Consider the following 19,226-nt stretch of genomic DNA (forward strand, 5'->3'; position numbering starts at 1 on the left):
GAGAGAGAGAGAGAGAGAGAGAGAGAGAGAGAGAGAGAGAGAGAGAGAGAGAGAGAGAGAGAGAGAGAGAGAGAGAGAGAGATGATGATGACCTCGGGGGGCCAGAATGACCCATGGGACCCAAAATCTCATATATGAGACTCCCCCCTTCCCATGTGAAAGGAGGGGACGTGTCATGATTCTGTGGTGATTTTGTTTGTGAGTGTGGTGTGATGTTCTAGCACTTTGGCAAGATAGATGCCTGGTGCTACTGGAGAGAGAGAGAGAGAGAGAGAGAGAGAGAGAGAGAGAGAGAGAGAGAGAGAGAGAGAGAGAGAGAGACTAATGGATTGCTTTATGGACAGTCGTATCCTCCTATGACAGACTTTCTCAAATCTCAATTGCATAGGTGGGCTGGTGATGCTTTGAGTTATGAGTGGGAACCGCAAAATATGTACGTTGAACTGGTGACATCTCCAGGAAATCCAGATGGCATGGTTCATTCTGCAGTCGTTAATGGGACAGGACCAGTGGTATATGATTTGGCCTACTATTGGCCACACTATACACCAATAACCTTTGCAGCAGATTATGACATAATGCTATTCACAGTTTCAAAAACCACTGGCCATGCTGGGACACGCATAGGGTAAATTTATATTATCTTAGGAGTGAATGAGTGTCTTATTTGATTACTTTTCTTTTGAGAAGGCATTTTTTGACTGAGGTTTTAATATAGAAAGAATAGTCACATTGATTTGTGTTTCATTGCAATAAGTATTGGGTTTTATTGTTGTTCATCTGTTCGAACCGTTGCTTGCTTAACTAGGCAAGGTCTCTCCTCAGTGCATCCTATCAGTTCATCTGTGCTTATATTTCATACCACTTTCTTAATTTGGCATTGACATTGGCTGCTTCAACCTAGCTGAAAAGTGCTATAACTGAACTCCAGTGACAACGACATCCAACTAGGCCGGTAATAGCACCACTTGCAGAGGGGAAGTACAAAAAACTTATTTCATAAAGAAGGCAGCAAGTATAGGTTATCGGAACCTCATAATGTGTCAAATGTAGTTCTATTTCATAGTAATTCGAAGTTCTACAAATAACATTCAGAACACTTGTATTTTTTTGTAATTCTAGGATGAGGGGTTGGGGGGTGCCTGCTGGCACCTGGGTGTCCCGGGTCACCGTCTGTCAAATTTCCTGATGCCACTTTGACATGGTATCAAAGCTATGGCATACTTGGGAGTCAATTTTTTTGACCGCTGCTCGTTCGAGTTGCTGGATTTTTGTGACAAAGACGAGCGTATTGCTGGTTGCTGCCCTTTTCTTACTTGTTTGGTGCTGATATGTTGCTGTTGTCATTAATGGAGATGCCTCCTCATCTCTCCATGTGTAGCCTCTTCACAGGACCAAATCTCTTAGGATTCAATGGCGAAGGGTGGCAAACAAACAAGCAAGGTCCTAACGCCTCTGCCTTTCTGATGGAGCGACAATTGGATAGTAGCAACTCTGTCATATGGCGTGCGATCATAATAATGATCGTATATTATGATCGCGCGAGCTTGGATACCTTGTTAGGAGGGGCTTCAAGAAGCTGGAGGATGCAAATAGCGTGGCTTTGCGGGAGCTTTCCCCAATGCTTAGGTTCAGTCCTTCATCCTTCTCAACACTGCCAAGATGATGATGGACCACCTTGCTTCCATATATGAGTGAGCCTCTTCCAGGAAGCAGCCAGCTTTGGAGAGCCAGTTGAGGACCTTGGATGCAACGATTGTGCTCATAAGGGATCTTATTAGCAAGTTGCAAGAACTCCAGTTGAAGATACTTCATGCAGGGAAGCAGATTACTCAGTTATTGGCTCAGTGCCATTGCGATGGGGTGTCTCAATATCATAACATGGGAGGGGGTAGTTCCTCTGGTATTACACCAAATGGAGCAGTTTGCTTCTTCTTGGAAGTTAGGCTGCAAAGCCTTGACCAAGTCTCTAGCAAAATGAGAATTGGAAGTCAAATTGAAGGAAGGCAAATTGAGATGCGTTGATAGTGATTGACATTGCAACAATTGTGGTGAGAAGGGTCATTGTTGGCGGAAGTGCCCTAAGCACATGAGAATCTTCGGGTGTAGCAAAGTCACCACCCTTTGTTCCCTTTGAGATGCTATCTCGAGACTCTCCTCCATGGACATCGACATTGAGATAGGGCTCGTAGTTCGAGATTCTCAAGAAATGATATTTAGATTATGGTGCCTTGATCCTCTTGGCATGACACCTTTGAAGGATCTCATGTCCAACATATGGAGGCAGCGTGGTTTCATCTTTATTGGTGCAAATTAGTTGTGCTTGTTCACAAGAAGGCTACATTCTGGAGCTTATCGTGAAGGGTGGATGCTTTTCTTCAAGGCTCTCTATGTTCCTCAGCTCCGACTCCATTCTACCTTTGTGTAAAAGGTGTGCAAGATCTGCATAGAGGTGGTCTTGCCGGGGCTTGCAAGGCAAGGTAGTGGGAGGGAACACAAAAGAGGAGGGTCTCTAGAAGCTATGCGCTCTTTCTTTTGTGAAAGGCATCAAAAGTGCAATGGAGGGAACATGAAAGAGGAGGGTCTCTAGAAGCTATGCGCTCTCTCTCTCTCTTGGGGCTTGTATCCTTTCGACATAAAAGAATATGGCTGTATCCTTTGTGCATAAAAGGAAAATTGCCAGTTAACAAAACATGGCCATGGCCAACATATAGATACAAATAAATGTGAAAGTCCCCTAACAAAACAATTAAAGGGTAAAACTTAAGAAACAATACAAGGAGTAATAATGCATGCAAACAAGGCTAAGAAGTGGGAGCATCCTCTGAGGAATGCAATGCCCATAACCAACATCTTCCGAGGCACTCCCAGATTAACCAACCGATTAGCCATCGGGACAACGTATCCAAAAAGTGGATAGGCCAAAACCTCTATCGACACCAAAGAAGTGCAACCTGAATTGACACAAATCATGTCATCCAAGGACAGGGAATCCCTTGTACCAGGCCTGTAAAATGAATTGCATCCAGCCCCTAAGATCTCTTTGTGATCTCCAAAATAAGTAGTCCTGCATAGCCAAATTGATTGTGTGTCGATTCAAGCATATCATCCGCAAGGACAGACAACAAGGAGAGGTACCATACTGACTAAATCTTTAACCACACTAGCCTCCCCATGGCATCCTCGATTCCACCAACTACCAATTCGTGGGGAGAATCATAGTCATGACACAATCAGCTGCCTCTACAGTCACCATGAAACATTTTTTGACATGGAAGTGCTAGGTTGATCTTGCAAATTCCAATATATGAGATGCCATACAATAGTTTTCCAATGGAAGTAAGGCATCGAGGGCTTTGGTAGATAGATTCAAGTGGAAGTATTTTGCCAAAGCTGATGGCAATTTACAAAGATAAAGTTTAAGTCCGGCACCCAAGAGTTAACAAGACTTACAATCTTCTTACAAGAGAATTTTACTTGTCTAGAATGTACAATGGAATCCTTGATTGTGTAGTCAAATGTAATAAATGCAAGATCATTTAGGCAAAGATAAAAGATGGGAGGTCTTTTCTTTCCATTAGAAATTCCTTCAAGAAAATGGAAGAGCATCTTCATGGATTTCATGGTAGGATTACCCAAAACATGAAAGGGGCATGACTTCATGTGGGTATCATGGAATCGTGGAAAGGTTAACCAAGATGGCTATATGATTATTCCAACCAAGTCTGATGTAAAAACTCCAAAATTGGCTAGGGGAAATCTATACCGACTTTATGGTCTACCTGCACACATTGTTTCATATCAGGATAGAAAATATAATAGCCATTTTTGAGACTTGATACCGAACTTAGCATGAGTACTTCTGGACATCTAGAGACAGATGGTTTGACAAAATGGATTAATCAAATCCTTGAGGATATATTAAGAGCTTATGTGAATCAACGGCAAACTAATGGGGAAGAATATTCACCTATTGTAGAGTTTACATAAACTAATTGCCAAACATCTTTCTAAAGATATGGTCCATTAATGTTAATGAACCTAGGGCTCCTTATGCAAGAGGACTGCAACATCACAAAGTACAAGCAACTAAGGATTTTTTAGAAGATATGAATGAAAACTAAGATTCCTAAAAGTGACATTAAAAAAGCTCAAGATTGATCTCAAGCCTATACTAATCCACGTAAAATACGTCTTGCTTTTAAAGGAGAACAAGTCTACCTTAGAGAGCCTAGAAAATCTCAAACCATGAAGATTGGGGTTGTTCAAAATTATCGCCAAGGTATTGTAGACCTTTCGTAATACTTAAGCGAGTTGGATCAATGGCTTTCAAACTCTAATCACCTAAGAGAAGTGGAATACATCCTGCATTCCATGTTAGTAGACTTAAGAAAATTGGATAAATTTGATAATCAATGTTTAAGACGATCAAATAGTGGAACTCATTAATCACAAAAAGCTTCCTCGTGAGCCAGAAGATTCTCAACATACAACAGAAAAGGACTAGAAGTACTCTCTATAAAGAATGTGAGTCAAATGGAAGAATTGTTTGGAAAAGAGCTCAAAGAGAGCAATATTAGGAAACGGTGTCCTCATTTTAAAATACAATCCTTACCAAATGTTTTAGACGACTAAGTGTAAGGAAAATGATAGTAAGGAAATAGTGATCGAGGTTTTCCATCCATGTGAGAACTAGGGCCAAACCATGTGGAAATTGGAATGACCAAGTAAAATGATACGTGGTGTAAAGGGATGCATGAGCACGGGCGATCGCCTGGCTTCAACTCTCTCTATTCACTCTAGAATGGGCAAGTACTCTTTTCAAGAAGTTTAGTTCTTGCTTACATATGCTTAAAACATATCTTCAGTCTATTGGATAATCAATGATAATTAAAAACTGATAAGATCACGGAGGATGTTGCTAGTGCTTCGCTACTGTCCGCATCCCCCTTGCCATCGCTATCCTTCCTATAATCACTTCTGGCGAGGGATCCGACGGAAATATAGAGATGACTGCAAACTTCACACTTTGACACCTCAATCATTTAGAGAGAGAGAGAGAGAGAGAGAGAGAGAGAGAGAGAGAGAGAGAGAGAGAGAGAGAATGAATGATTGAATGAAATGTTATATTAAACGTCTTCAAAAGGCCAAAATGACCTATGAGAGCAAATTGATACAATCTTGGTGGATCTAATCCAATGTCCTGATATAAAAATAAAAATGAATTAAAGTGAGAGACTAAAATCAACATCATCATCATCAATGCCCGAGGATGCCCGACATCAGGTGTTGTTCGAGAAAGTATCGCATCAATTATTGAAGAGCTTCATCAATGTCCACCTTTGTAAATAGTCGTACTGGGCGTCTTCCATGTCGTGCTAGAACAGTCCTGATCCTTTGATGGAGCCTCCGTCAATGTTGTGGATGGAGAGAGAGAGAGAGAGAGAGAGAGAGAGAGAGAGAGAGAGAGAGAGAGAGAGAAATGAAATGAAATGTTATATTAACGTCTTCAAAAGGCCAGAATGACCTATGAGACCAAACTGATACAAAAGTGGTGAATCTGTTACAATGTCTAGGTACCTTAGTACTGAAGTACTAAGTGTGAAAAGTGTGAAATTTAAATGTGAAACTAAATACAAAGTATTAAATAAACTTCTTAGGATCATTCTGGGTGTCTAGCTAGAATGCTTCTAATCCTTTGTTGTAGTCTCCTCCGGTGAACTGTGCTTCTGCATCTTGGTCGTGGTCGTCTCGATTTCCTAAGCTCAATTGCTCTGTCAATTAGGGTGCCTTTGGTATGAATGTGGGTACTCCTTTGTGTTGGCTGCTGGCCTCTTGCTTCCCCTTCCACTCTTGCTTCTTTGGATCCTAAGAAGTCTGTGATCTGCCTCTGAGGCTGTAGTGCTCTTTGTCTTCTCATTAGATTATCCCTGTGCCGATGTAGTTCCAGTAGGTACAAGAGTAAGCATCTTTGATCTTGGTATTGCATGATTCTATCTAGAGGTCCAAAGCCTTCTTTAAAGAGGCAGTGAAAACGCCCACGTATCTCGTAGTATATTGTGCAGTGGCATATATAGTGTAATTCTGTCTCCGGCTCCATTCCGCATAACTTGCGTACAGTTGGGTCAAAGTGTGACCTACCATAATGGTACGGTAGTTCCCGGGTATCATAGGATCCCCTGACTTGAAAATAGGTACGATAGTAGATAATTTCCAAGATTCAGGGAATCCTTCACACATGACCCGATTAAACAGACGAGCAAGGACTTCTGAAAGTAGATCCCTGGCATGGATCAGATGTTCTGCTACCAGACCATCATGATCATATGCTCTTCTTGTCTTCATCTTATCAATTGCTTTTTCCACCATTTTCGTAGTAAAGAAAGTACTAGTAGCATGGCATGGCTCTAGTGGATCTGGTAATGGAGGCTGTCCAGATACCATATATAATGATGTTACATATTGACCCCATATCTCAGGAGAAGTAATCGTCGGAGGCGGTGAGTGCTCGTGAAATAAGCGCCATGCCTCATGTGAGTCCTGACTCAAGAAGAGCTGATATAAATCCTTCTCCAGTTTGGCTAAAAATGCCCTTTTCTTGCGACGTACTATACGCCGAAGAGCAATCCGAGACTGCTTATATGTGATGATCCCAAGTGTAAGCTCTTTCTGGACCTGGGTTCTCGTCTCTCTGCATTCCTCGTCATACCAGCTGTTTTGAGGCATGTTCCCAGCTCCTCTCTTCTGATCAGGTTGAGTATGTGGGTATGCCTCTTGTGCTGCTCCATGTAGTATCTCTGTTAATTGAGAAGTAATCTCCTCTACGGTATATACTGGCTCGGCTGTCCACATCCTATTATAGATCTTTTCCACAGACTGAATCAATTTCTGGCGTGAAAATATATCTTGTGTGTGTCTTCTTCCTTTGTACTTGAGAGGCATTGTATTGGAAGGAGATTGATAAGGTCAATAGAGCATGATCCACTGCAATCCCAACCGGTCTGGGTCCCACCTTAAATTCCTTGATACTAGAAATAAAGCTTGGGGAAGTCATGACATAATCCACTGTACTGGCCCCATGCCTGTGCGGGAAGCATGTGAATCCCCCCGATAACGGGAAATTCTCTAGACCATTAAGTATGGCCAAACCATGTATAGTTGCCATCTCCATGAGATGTCTCCCATATTCAGTGTGTTCTTTATCCTGTGAGTTTCTAGTAAGCCTCCTCTGTGATAAATCCACTTCTGCAAGCATTTCCTCAGAAGTATCATAGAATACTGCTTGAGAGTTGGCCGTTCTGGCATTAAAGTCTCCTAAGAGATCGATGTCTCCATCTCTAGAGAACTCCCATATGTCATTATTCAATATGGAGAAAGGGGATTGTCCTTTAGGTGAGGAGTAGACTGAGGTATTCGGAGGGAAGTAGCATATAGCGATGTATAGAAATCTACCTGTCTCGGCTCTCATTCTCACCCACATATACCTTGCTTGCTCATCTTTCCTGATAATTTGTAGTAGTGCTTTCAGCTCCTCTTTAAATAAGACTGCTACTCCTTCTGAACCCCGGCTACCCTGTAGAGATCTCTTGTCTGGTCGACCAGCTGTTTCCCATAAATAACCCTTAACATGTGGCATACGCTGTCCCGGTATCTGGTGTGTCTCTGAGTAGAAATTTCATCGATTCCTTTCTTGCCCACTCTCCATGCACTCGTGTGAGTGGGCTCTGTGATGCCCATGCGTTGTAGCAGCTCCTTCACTTCTTCATCTACATTCTCTTTGTCTTTGACTCCTGTTACCCGCACATGCAGAGCCCGAGTCTTCCTTTTCTGCTCTTCCTCAATTGTCATATTAATAATGGTGGAGGTAGGTGTGGTCTCGGGCATTTGGGTCTTCCCTATCTTCGCATCCTCAATCCATTTCTCTGCTTCATCAACCTTTTCTTGTGTCTTAAAGAGACGTTCCGCCCATGAAGATGCCGTTTTCGATTTCTGTTTATCTCCTTCCCGTAGAGCTTTCATTTGATCCTTCATGTCCTCAAGCTCCTTGAGCACCGAAGGTTGGTCTCAAGCTCCTCGATTATTGCATCTTTTTCCCTCATGTGCTTTTCCATATTTGTTCTCCATGCTTCGAAACTTGCTAGTGCCTCATTGAGTTTCTTTTGCATAACGCATTCTGTTACATTTACTTCGGCCTTGATTAGGTTTCGTAATTCTGTTTTCAAGATCTGAATCTCCTCATTTTGTATCCCCCGGGTCTCTCCCCTTAGTTCTCTCATCATGTCTCCATACATGGAGTTCCTGTAGCTCTCCGCGCTCGCGTGCATTTCCTTCTTGATGTCATCTCTCATGTAGTTTAGCTCCGATTTGAGCATCATCTGGACCTTCTCCATCATTAGTTCATCAGGTACCTTGGACGTTTTCCCCACTCGTAATGATCCTGGTGATAGTACAGTATCTCTGTTTCTCCGCTTAAATGTGGCTGTTGTTTTTTTTGGGGTGGTGTAGCTATCTACACCTGGCCCTTCCTGTTCGGTAAGCGGATCCATCGAACCCGCCCCGCAAATGTGGGGTAGGGTACTAAGGTAAGGGACCGAGAATAAGGCAAACTTTAAAAGTTTTAAAGCTTAAAAGCCTTTGAACTTTAAGAGTTTATTTCAAGGCTTAGAAAACCTTTAAACTTTAACGTAGAAAATGTAAGACCTTCTACGCGTAGGTGAAGGAGAGGTGCCGAGGACATTCTACGCGTAGGGAATCATGGAGTACCGCTCCTGCGTGAGCCCGCTGCCTCACTGCCTCACTGAGAGAGAGAGAGAGAGCGAGAGTCCTCGCGATGGGGCCGCAGCAGCTCCTCGCCATGGGGCTGCCTGCGTGGACGTCCTGTTGTACTGCTCCCTCCCCAAACCGCGCGCGCTGCCTGCTGTGACTCTACACCAGTGTGCGCTGCTAGGAGGAGGACGACATCAGCCACCCGCACGCTGGTCCCTGCTGCTGTGCCTGCGCGTTCTCCTGTAGTTGCACCTGTTGCTGCTCCAGGCTCCCCCTCTGCTGCGCCTGCGCGTTCTCTTGCAGTTGCACCTGCGCGAGCCCGTCAGCCTTCAGTGTGTAGCACTTCCAGCGCGTAGCACTCTCTCTCTCTCTCTCTCTCTCTCACAACACACACACACCAGAGAGAGATGACATGACTCGGCAGACTTTCAAGCCAAGACACCCTAAAAGCATGAATTCTAAAAGCATCAGGTTCCAAAAGCATTTACCTCTAAAAGAGTACGCCCAAAACTATCCAAATTTGCTAGCGAAAATCCATGCAGTTTAAGTCGCTAGTGTAGCGCCAACTGGCGGGTTACTTTAAGAGCCCATATGTGTGCTATTTTGTGCTCATCTTATGTGACCTTTTTGATCTAGGCGAACATGTTTATGCTACTGCTGAGCATGAATGCTCTTGTAGACTGGGGGTTTGGCAAACTATGTTGCCCGCATTTTTGGAACCCCGTTTTTTTGTAAATTTGTACATATGGACATGATGCTGTGTGTCAAAAGTGTGTGTGGGCTTTTTTTTTTTTTTTTGCCTTTTTAGAGCAAGCACATGTACATGCAGTGTAAGTCGCTAGTGTAGCACTAGTTGGCGGGTTACTTTAAGAGGCTGTATGTATGCTATTTGAGGTGCTTCTTGTCTATAATCAAAACTCATGTTAAAACTTGAAAAAGTTCAGCAAAATATTAGAAATTTGCATTTTTTTGCTCTTTGTGCCTCCTTCGTGCTTTTTCATGCAGTTTTTTGCCCTCGACTAGCCTTGCTATGTGTAGTCGGGCCATGGCAGCTTGCTGCTTGCTGTTCACGCCAATTTTGCACATAGAGGTGCATAGATTTGAAATTTGTGGACTTCAGAACTTTTGTTGCAGAAAATGGAAAGCATTTTTGAGGCTTGAAAGCATACTTTTGGAGTTGTGGTTTGGGGGAGAGAGTCTATTTGCTGCTGGGTAGAGGATATGGTAGCCCGCAGGCAGTTTGGTGTATGGTAGGTTGTGGAAGCTCTCTTGTTTGGTGTTGTGTCCACACTTCAAAAATGTGGTTTTGAAGAGTTATTTGGTGAAGGTGGAAGCTCTATTCCTCAAGTGCATTGGTTGGCGTGTGTTGTAAATCTATGCTAGGGCAGATGCTTCCTAGTTTCGATGGTGGTCTTTTGGGTCGGCGTGTGCTTATCAATTTCCAAGGGATCACTTGAGTTTGAATTGTGGTGTTGTGAGAGTTCTTTTGATATCGTTTGTGGTGCTGATCTTGTGTCTTGAGCGCTATTGGGAGACATTGCTATAGAGGTACCCCTTGTCTTGTTATCCCAACAACGTCTATGACCTCGATGTAGAAACCTTAACCCTAAAATCCCCCCCCCCCCCCCCCCCCCCCCCCAAAACCCCCCCCCCCCCCCCCCCCCCCCCCCCCCCCCCCCCCCCCCCCCCCCTCCCTCTCTCTCTCTCTCTCTCTCTCTCTCTCTCGTGCACGTTGCCATGCAGCCTGCCTTGGTGCCTAAACCCCTACCCGCTTGCAATGTGTTGCCCTCCGTCCGACCCCTGCATGTTGCCCACCCCTACGCATTGCCCACTGTTCGCTACATTCCCACACTCCTCCCCCCTCTTGCCACGGTCCCACGTGGACTCAACTCCAAGCCGCCTCAAACCACCTACTTCTGCCTCCTCCCCCGTGCTGCTCTCTCTTCTTCTCCATTGGAGGAGTTGGAGGACCTCTATCCGCCTTTCGAACCTCATCCTTTGCTTTCTTCTCGTCCTCATGTCCCGTCACAACAATAGACATAGATGGAGGATTCTGCTCCGCCATAGAGGGACTCAATTGAAGCCTCCTCGTCTGACTCTGCAGAACCCACCATTCCACTTACTCTTTCTCTGACAGAGCAAGCAAGCTTACCAAAGGTGGTGCACCTTCAGGCTTGCAAGATCATCGGCAACTGCCGGCTAGGCTAGAGGACACACATTGATTGGGCCAGATGGGATGATGGGCCAACAAACTCTTTACCCCGTTGGTCAAATCCTTCCTTGGTTGGGGCACATGTGATTGAAGCTATCTACGAGATCTGTAGAGGGGTTGCTGCCCATATGAGAGATTGATGAGGCTTTTCCACCCGATTGGCACACCCTCATTGGGGAACAGACTTTTCAATTTTCTCATCACGGATAGTGGGTGTACTTCGATCCTCACTTGGAAACCCGATTATTACTTGGGAGGAAACTCTCGTCTTTAGCATTGCAGAGACTGGCCATCATGGACATCATATTAGACTGGAGCTTCAGGGTGAGGTTTCACAGTTGACTGCCCATTGACAGCCTATTAGAGTGGTAGGCTCTTTCTAGAGGAGGTCACATGTTGACCTTCTTTTCATCACTGACGAGGCACCACTTTGGCAACTGTTGATTTGGCAGGGAAAGCCACTTGTTCAACTGGGATTGGGATCTTGGTGAGTGGCAATGGCCTTTGTTGAGCGATGATGGAGCCCCTCTATCCCGTTTTGAGTATTCCGTCTCCCTTGGGAGGAGGCTTCTTTTGCAAACTTGGCACCCTCCACGCCGCCCACAACAGTCAGAGGTATGGCAAGATTTGTGCATCCTCCCCGCTTTCTAGAAACTTTTTTGGTCATGCAAATGGACCCTCCGGATCAGCTGCAAGATATGTTTTTTTCATGTGGATAATTTAATTGCACATGCAAGATTGCCTATTGGTACTTGGTCGGCAGTCATTGGTCATGATCCGACTTGGCAGAGATGTACTTCAAAGCGTGAGTCTTTTTTTCCGAGAAAAAGATCCTTCTATTAGTTAATGAAACTGTCCATAGGGCTACAGCCACCTCTACAAGAGAGGGCTACAACAATCATGGTGGGGAGACTCTCCCAATGAAAAAACAGCATATGTACAATGAGGCTAAATCAAGAGATGGGAGGAGGGAAAAGCCACACACGTGGACGGTAGTGCCATGTGAGTACACGATGGACCATGGTGAAAAAAGGCCCAAGACGCCAGAGTCGAAGAAAAGCCTCTCTGCGCTCCCGCATGCGGTCGGATCTGCCTTGGAGTCTCTCGAGCTGTCCTCTGAGGGTATGGATCAGCTCTAGCCAAAGATCCCGAACAGTCTCGGCTGGTGGTACAGGGTGAGCCTCGAAGATGCGGAAGCAGCGGGCCCGCCAGATGAACCAGAGTGTCAGGCCACTGATGAGCTCCGAGCACTGCTCTCTCTCCCTGCACCATTCCTGTGGAGTAAGCTCTGTGGTGGCAAGCTGGAGTGTAGGTCGACCCCGTGCATCACTATCATCCTGCTGGTGGAAGATAGCTCAAACTGAAGTGCAAGGCCCATGAGAGTGGACCAAGCAGCTGCCTCCCAAGTGTACTGCCGAGCTGTGGAAAGGGCTGGCATCAGCCGAAGAACACGAAGCCACATCTGCTGTGCCAAAGGACAGTCCCAAAGACAGTGACGTTGACTCTGCACAAGATGGTCACAAGCTGCACATGCGGCCGAGAACCAACTATGTACAAGCCAGCTCCCAATTGTTGTAGCTCTGTGTGCAACCAGCCACTGGAACAAAGTGACTCGTCTTGGCTGTCTGGAGTCCCACAACCTCTCCCAAAAAACTGCCAAGAACTTAGTTGTGAGACCCTCCTCCTGCCAATGAGGTGCTGCAGCAGGGTGAGCCTCTCTCTGTGCTGCGAGTATGTGACGTCCCAGTCGAACAGTGTACTGGAAGAAAGGGACACTTGGGTGGTCTGTAGAGGAGAAAGGGTCCCTCCAAAGCCACTCTCCAGGATCCCACTGACTCGTGCCAAGGGGCAGCTCTCCCAAGCCCACAGTCTCCAGTGGCCAGTATCAAGAGCTGCTGGGTCGGGATCTATGACACAAGTCCTCCCACAGATGCCCACCACTCAGATCCTATGAAAACAGCACTTTGCCACCTGCGGGGCCTCCACTGCAACTCCGTGTAAGCGTCCCTCACCCTGTCTCGAAAAACAGGGAGGGTACAGTCTCTGAGCAAGCCCGAACTGAGATGAGAACCTCCAGTCGCGTGAAGGCTCCCATCCACCTGGGCGTTGCTGACTCAAGAGGTGTGAGCCACTCAGCTGGTACTGCCTCTGAGATGTCTTGACACATGCTTTGCACCCCTCTCATGCCCTGTAGTAGCTGAAGACTCTGAAGCTCCTCTGACAAGCCTGAAAATTGTAACCAGTCACCTAGAGAGCGTGCTGGACCCTTTGCCATGGGACATCAGGAAACATGAGGCCGACTACCAACCAAGTGGCCTCTCAGAGTGTTAACCATGGAGTTTCAAACAAGGGGCTGTCTCAGGCGCTCCTCCCTGCAAGCTGGCTGACGCTGCTCCAGGCCTCGCCGCAGTTGCTCCCAAGATCGGAGCAAACTCATAGCGAAACGGTCCTCCAGTCTCCTGCTCAAGCCAACTCTGCGCATCTCTGTGAAAATCCATCTAGTCGAGGGTCGCCAGGGGCCTCTAGCCTGAGGCACCCTAGCATTGAGCCGTTGAAGCAAGAACTCCTGCCAGGGCTCCTCACCTGGAAGAAGTCCTCTGACGACGAACTTCCCAAGAAGGGATCTGCTCTCGTGTGCTCTCGTGTGCTGGGTCTATGATCCCTAGCCCTCCCTGAGAACAAGGAAGAGTCATGACCTGCCATGCCACTTTGGCGCGGGCTGTCTGAGTGTCACGCCCTGACCAAAGGAAGTTCCTGATCAGCCTCTCAACCTGGTTGATACAAAAACTCGAGAAGATCCAGCAAGAAGTGATGTACCACATAGTAGCCAACAACACCTGGTTGGCCACTACAACTCTGCCTGCCAGAGAAAGACATGTGGAGCTCCAATTTAACAACTTCCTCCTGATAGACAGGAGGAGGGGAGCAATCTGTTACTCGAGAGACAAGTCCAAACCAACCTCACAACCTAGGTACTGAACTGCAGTCCCTGGGGAAATCGACTTGAAACCCTCAGCTGGCATCCAATCGGGCATAGGAGCACTACCAACCGAGAAAGCCACTGTCTTTCTCCAGCTGATCAATGTGCCAGATGCACAACAGAAAGTCTTAAGAGCCTGCTCACACCTGTGAAGGTTGGCCTCTTGGCCATCCAAGTACAAGGCTGAGTCGTTTGCAAACTCAGCGTCCAATAGCTCATCTCCCCGAATAGGAAGTGCTAAGCCATGCACAAACCAACCTGCTGTGAAACCAAAAACCTGCTCATCGCCTCAACATAGAACAGAAAGAGGAATGGGGCAAGAGGGCAGCACTGTCTGACCAAGCGTGTGAGCATGAAACGATCCCCTCTACCTCCTGACAAAAGTACCTGACTGTGTGCCCGTTTGTACAATGCTGACACCCCTCTGATCCAAGCATCTGAGAAGCCCATCCTGCGTAGAGCGCCCTCCAAAAAGTCCCAGTCAACTCTGTCGTGGCCTTCTCAAAGTCGAGAAGAATCACTAGATCCTCATCACGGAGCCGCTCTAGGGTAGAAGCTTTTCCAAAAAGTAAAGATGTTGTCAAGGATACTACGCTCCTTGACAAAACCTGTCTGAGTCCCATGTATAATGCTCTCTAGAAGTGGCCGAATCCTCAAACTCAGAGCCTTGGTAAGAATTTTGTAGGCTGAGTTGATGATGGTGGTGGGGTGCCATTGTTGAATCTCATCCAAGGAGCCACCCTCCTTGGGAATGAGGTAGATGAGGCCCTCACTCATGCGTTAAGAGCCGTGTGTAGCTCCTCTAGCTGAAGAGGCAGCTCAAGCCTGTGGTGCATCTCCTCAATCACAAGACAAGGCATCTGTGCCCACACCTGCTCTGTGCATGCATCCTAACGCTCAGACTGAGGCTCTGCAGATAGTAGATTACGGTAGAAATTAGTGGCAACTGCACACATGTCCTCTGGCTCCGAAGCAATTGACCCGTCGGGCCTCCTCAATCGGCATGTGAATGCCGAGGTCCCACTGCCTCAAAGAAAGCTCCTGTCGCTCACCTGGGTCCACTGAGATGCCTATCGATGGAAAGCAAACTCATGGCGCCTCTCCTTTGTGCTCACAAGCTCCTGGCAAGCTTGCTGTAACTGCTCCTCCAACCAAGGACTGTTTGGATGCTGCTCCTGCATCCTCTGTAGGGAAGCAAAGCCCCGTCGGAGATGCTGCTACTCCTCTCGTTGCAGCCAGGCGAGCCAAAGACTCCTGGAGAAAGAGTCGACTAAGCTGAGCAAGTCTCGAGGCCACTCTGTTAGCAGGAGAATCCTCCATGTCTAAGCTCTCTGTCCAAAGAGCCTCCACTCGCTCTCTAAGTGCCGAGTCCAGCAAGACCCTCTCTGGGATGCGAAGCATAGTGCTCCCCCTCGTCTGTCTGTCAGTCACTGTAAGGATCACTGGAGCATGGTCCGAAAAGGAGGTCCCTGCCATAATGCCTACTGTCCCACCCAAGTCACAGAAGTGGTCACTAGTGTAAAAGCGATCTATCCGAGATAGATTCACGCCTCCCACTCTGCGGTCCGAACGAGAGAAGGCCAGGCTGTTTGGGGGCCTCAAAAAACTGGAATGCTGTCACATATCTGTAACTTGTAGAGTCATACAAAACCTCTCCCAAGCTGCCAGCTCAACTCCATACACTACTGCACAGTAGTGTGGCTACCACCAATCCTCTTAGAGGGTTCCTCCAACATGTTAAGTCACCCCCTATGCACCATTGGTTTGCTTGCGGTAGAGACTCAACAATCTGTGATCAAAACTCTGCTCGTGCACTCGCCACATTGGGCGCATAGATGTTCAGGATGCCCACAAGACAACCCTGAACCTGCATAGTGATCCACTGAGCCCTGCTTGGCACATTAATCCCTTTGCCCACTATGGCTTGCTGCAAAGAATCCGCAATAGTCATACATACCCCGCCCTGGATGTCTCCAAGTCCAAAAGCAACTGACCAAAAGGTATCATATCGTCCACGCAAAAGTTGACTACAACGTCTAATGCGGCTCTCACTCAGATGATGCTCCTGTGGCATAAGCAGGTCAATCTCTCCTCCCACGAGGCATCGCTGAAGCTCCTGACGCAATCGGTTCCTCTGACGTTGAAACTGGAGCACACCTAGTTCCTGTACATTCCATGAGACAATCCTCGTGGTGAGCGAGAGAGAACTGATGCTGCGGCAACAGCTAACCGTGCTATCTTCGAGGCAGGCTTGGATGGGGAGTAATCCGCATTCGAGCGTCCTCGAGATAGGCGTGACTGCAAAGAGTGTCCAACCCAAGCCCAAGTAGACCGAGCCGTGCGTAAAGCAACCTCCTTTGCCCAAGAGTCCTCATGTATGTGTACATAGCATGGCGGGCTCTGCGTGTCAGCAAAAAAGTGAACCACAATGTGTCTACATCCTGCTGCGTCTGGAGGTGTCACAACAAACTTGGCCAACGGCCAAAGAGTCTGAAGCATGTCTGTAACTCCTACGTCTCCCATGTGGTGAGAGAACTGCAGAACCTGTGTCTGTAGCCACTCCATCACTGAGTCTAGAGTCCACTCAATCTGGTCCCTGCTGCAGAGGGGAAAAGCGAAGCCAACCGTCGAGTCCAAGGCCTCTACCCCCCTAGCTGCAAGGACAATACATGAACTCTGAAGTAGGCTGCCTCAAGGTCTGATGAGGGGTCGTTGAGAAAATGGGTAAAGTCGTAGGTAAAGAAATCCCAACGACGATGAATGTCGAAGCTCGTCAGACCACGAGGAACTGTTGCAAAGGGAGACGTCTGCACCTGAAGAGGAGGTCGCAAGAAAGGCTGTCCCTCTCTCGCCAAACGACTCGTGGCAAAGGCGCTGCCAAGAGATCTCCTACCAGCTGAAGAAGGCCCCGCCCCCTGGGACTGATGAGGGATTGGAGCGGGAGGAGGTGAGGGAGCAGGGGGCGAGGGGGAGCAACAGAGGAGGGAGGGTGAGATGAAGAGGCAGAGAGAGAAGGGGGAGGGAGGGTAGCGGGAGCAAGGGGGAACTCGAGGTGAGGAGAGGGGGCTGTTGAGGGTGAAGCTGAGGTGGAGGCTGGAGCAGGGACCTCATCCTGCTGAAGAGGATGGAATCGGTCCCTGTGAGGACCCACTGCTGGGCAGGAGCCTGAGGACCATTCTGAGTGCCAGGGTGGCGCGGTGGCCCCTGTCGAGGTCGACCACGAACGTGTTGCCAACCCTCCTCTGCTTGAGCCCTAGGCTCGGAGGGTTGCACTGCCTGTGAACTCTGCGGCTTTGCTTGCTGCTGCTGGCCAGCCTTTGAGAGCCGGGGCTGGGCCTGCGGTGCGGGTCGGGATCTCCTCCGTAGACAGGCCTTCACGAGATGGCCCATCTGTCGACAAATGAAACAGTGATTCGGGAGGCCCGAATACTCCACGCTCTGTTGGAACCAACCCCCACTCACCCAAAGAAGTAAGATAACCTTCGGGACAGTGTCGGTGTCCCTAACCAGAACACGTACCGAGGGAATGCTAGCCGCCTTGGCAGCTATTGAGGCTGCCGTGCGAGGTGTCTCAAGGACAGTCCCAATCGCTGAGCCTATCCCGGATAAAAGTGGTAAGTACTCCCTCCTCAAATCGGGAAAGCAGACGGAGGTGGGAAGGTCTGCCTCCTCCACGAGAACATCTGAAGCCGGGTCAAAACCATGTCTCCACTGTCGAAAGTGGGCTCGAACTGCTCGGATGGTCAAGGGACTCATGGCGATGACCTTGGACGCCATCTCGGAGGTCTCAAACTTGATCTGGTAGTAGCCTCATTCGAGGAAACGGCAGCGAGTGGCGGACAGGAATCGGCAGAGGGAAGAGGGCTGAGGGCGGACATGGAGGGGAAGCGCAAGGCAAGGGGGAGGGTAGCGCGTGCGCAGAAGGGAGTGCTAGCAGCGCAAGGGCGGGGGGGAGAGCGGCAACAAGCACAGAGAGAGAGAGAGAGAGAGAGAGAGAGAGAGAGAGAGAGAGAGAGATAGATAGATAGTTCTATTATCGTCCTGGGAGGTCAAATATGACCTATGGGACCAAATGAACATGTCACGTGGTGTGAGTGGAGTTCATAAGTGACTCTCGATGCTCAAAAATGGCTGAAATGAGCGTCGCAATAGAGAGTCCACATCGTGGTTGGGAGAGGAAGGTATGTAGGGAGAGCTCATGGCTGAATATATGGGGAAAAGAGGACCTAATGTGGTCAAAAGCTGAGCACTCAAGTAGTGTGTGGTACTCACTCTCTCGCACTTGACGAGGGCATAAGGTGCAAAGTCGATGACACTCCTCGCCAGTGCCCCAACGTCCTGTCTCGCAGCGTAGAGAATGGGAGCTAAGACGAATGGAGGCAATGGTGCGGATCGCACTCAACGGGATGGGCTCAAGGATGTAGGAATGGGTTCGGTTACCTCGTTCCGAGAAGAAGAGAGATTTGTAGTTTGGGGCAACGTGTGTGGTGTAATGGCTGAAGCGAGAACCTCCGGATTTCTGCCAAGCCATGATACATTGGCGTTGTAAGAAGGCCTCATTAACTTGGGAGTCGATCGATGCATCCTTGACCAAGTGACATGCATCCCATCTTCCAAACCATTTCTTGATATCAAGCATCCACCCCGAGCTTAGTATTTTGCTCTTGCATGTCTTTTGAACCTTTTGACTTGCTTTATGTGTCAAGAAATCCTAGCGTTGGCTGCCCGTCGCACGAGCTGGTCGAAACACCATCCCTCACCGTCTCCCTACTGTGCCACTATTGTGATCGCCTCGCAAGCCCCATGGCGTCCCTTTTGCACACGCTACCTACATATTGGTCTCAACCCAATTCCTGTCTTTAGTTTGCTCGTGCTCGTCGCCTCTACTTCGGTACTCTGTTGCCCTGCTCTGTCTTTAAGCTCCGTAAGCACTCTTGTGCTATCGGAATTGTACCTCTTTTGGCATAATTATCCTCCAAGCATTGTTAAGCACCCCATTAGGCTTGCATATCTAAATAAAGCATTGCCAATCAACCCGTTGTTTAGCATATCGCACAATCATGGTTCAAGTGATGGCATTTTGGAAAATAAACTCCTCAAGCACTCTTTGCTTCGTAGAAGCGATCCATCCTAGATAGATTCACTCCTCCTACTCTGTGATCAGAGCGAGAAAAAGACAAGCTGTCGGGGGGTCTCTCAAAACTTGAGTGCTGCCAAACATCAGATACCCTCATGCTCATACATAGCCACTCCCAAGCTGCCAACTCA

The 19,226-nt window shown here is 47.8% G+C and overlaps 1 protein-coding gene across 1 annotated transcript in view; it reads left to right on the plus strand.

The window, feature by feature from the left end:
- LOC147426708 (tryptophan aminotransferase-related protein 1-like) overlaps window positions 1–19,226 on the plus strand; it is an 87,222-nt gene that overhangs the window by 58,372 nt on the left and 9,624 nt on the right. Inside the window, exon 3 of the mRNA XM_086498451.1 lies at window positions 345–628. Coding sequence (XP_086354577.1) covers window positions 345–628 — 284 coding nt within the window. The remainder of the gene's footprint in view (window positions 1–344; window positions 629–19,226) is intronic.

This window comes from Adiantum capillus-veneris, chromosome 24, assembly GCF_014529385.1.
Source record: "Adiantum capillus-veneris isolate H3 chromosome 24, ASM1452938v2, whole genome shotgun sequence".
Taxonomy (NCBI): Eukaryota; Viridiplantae; Streptophyta; class Polypodiopsida; order Polypodiales; family Pteridaceae; genus Adiantum; species Adiantum capillus-veneris.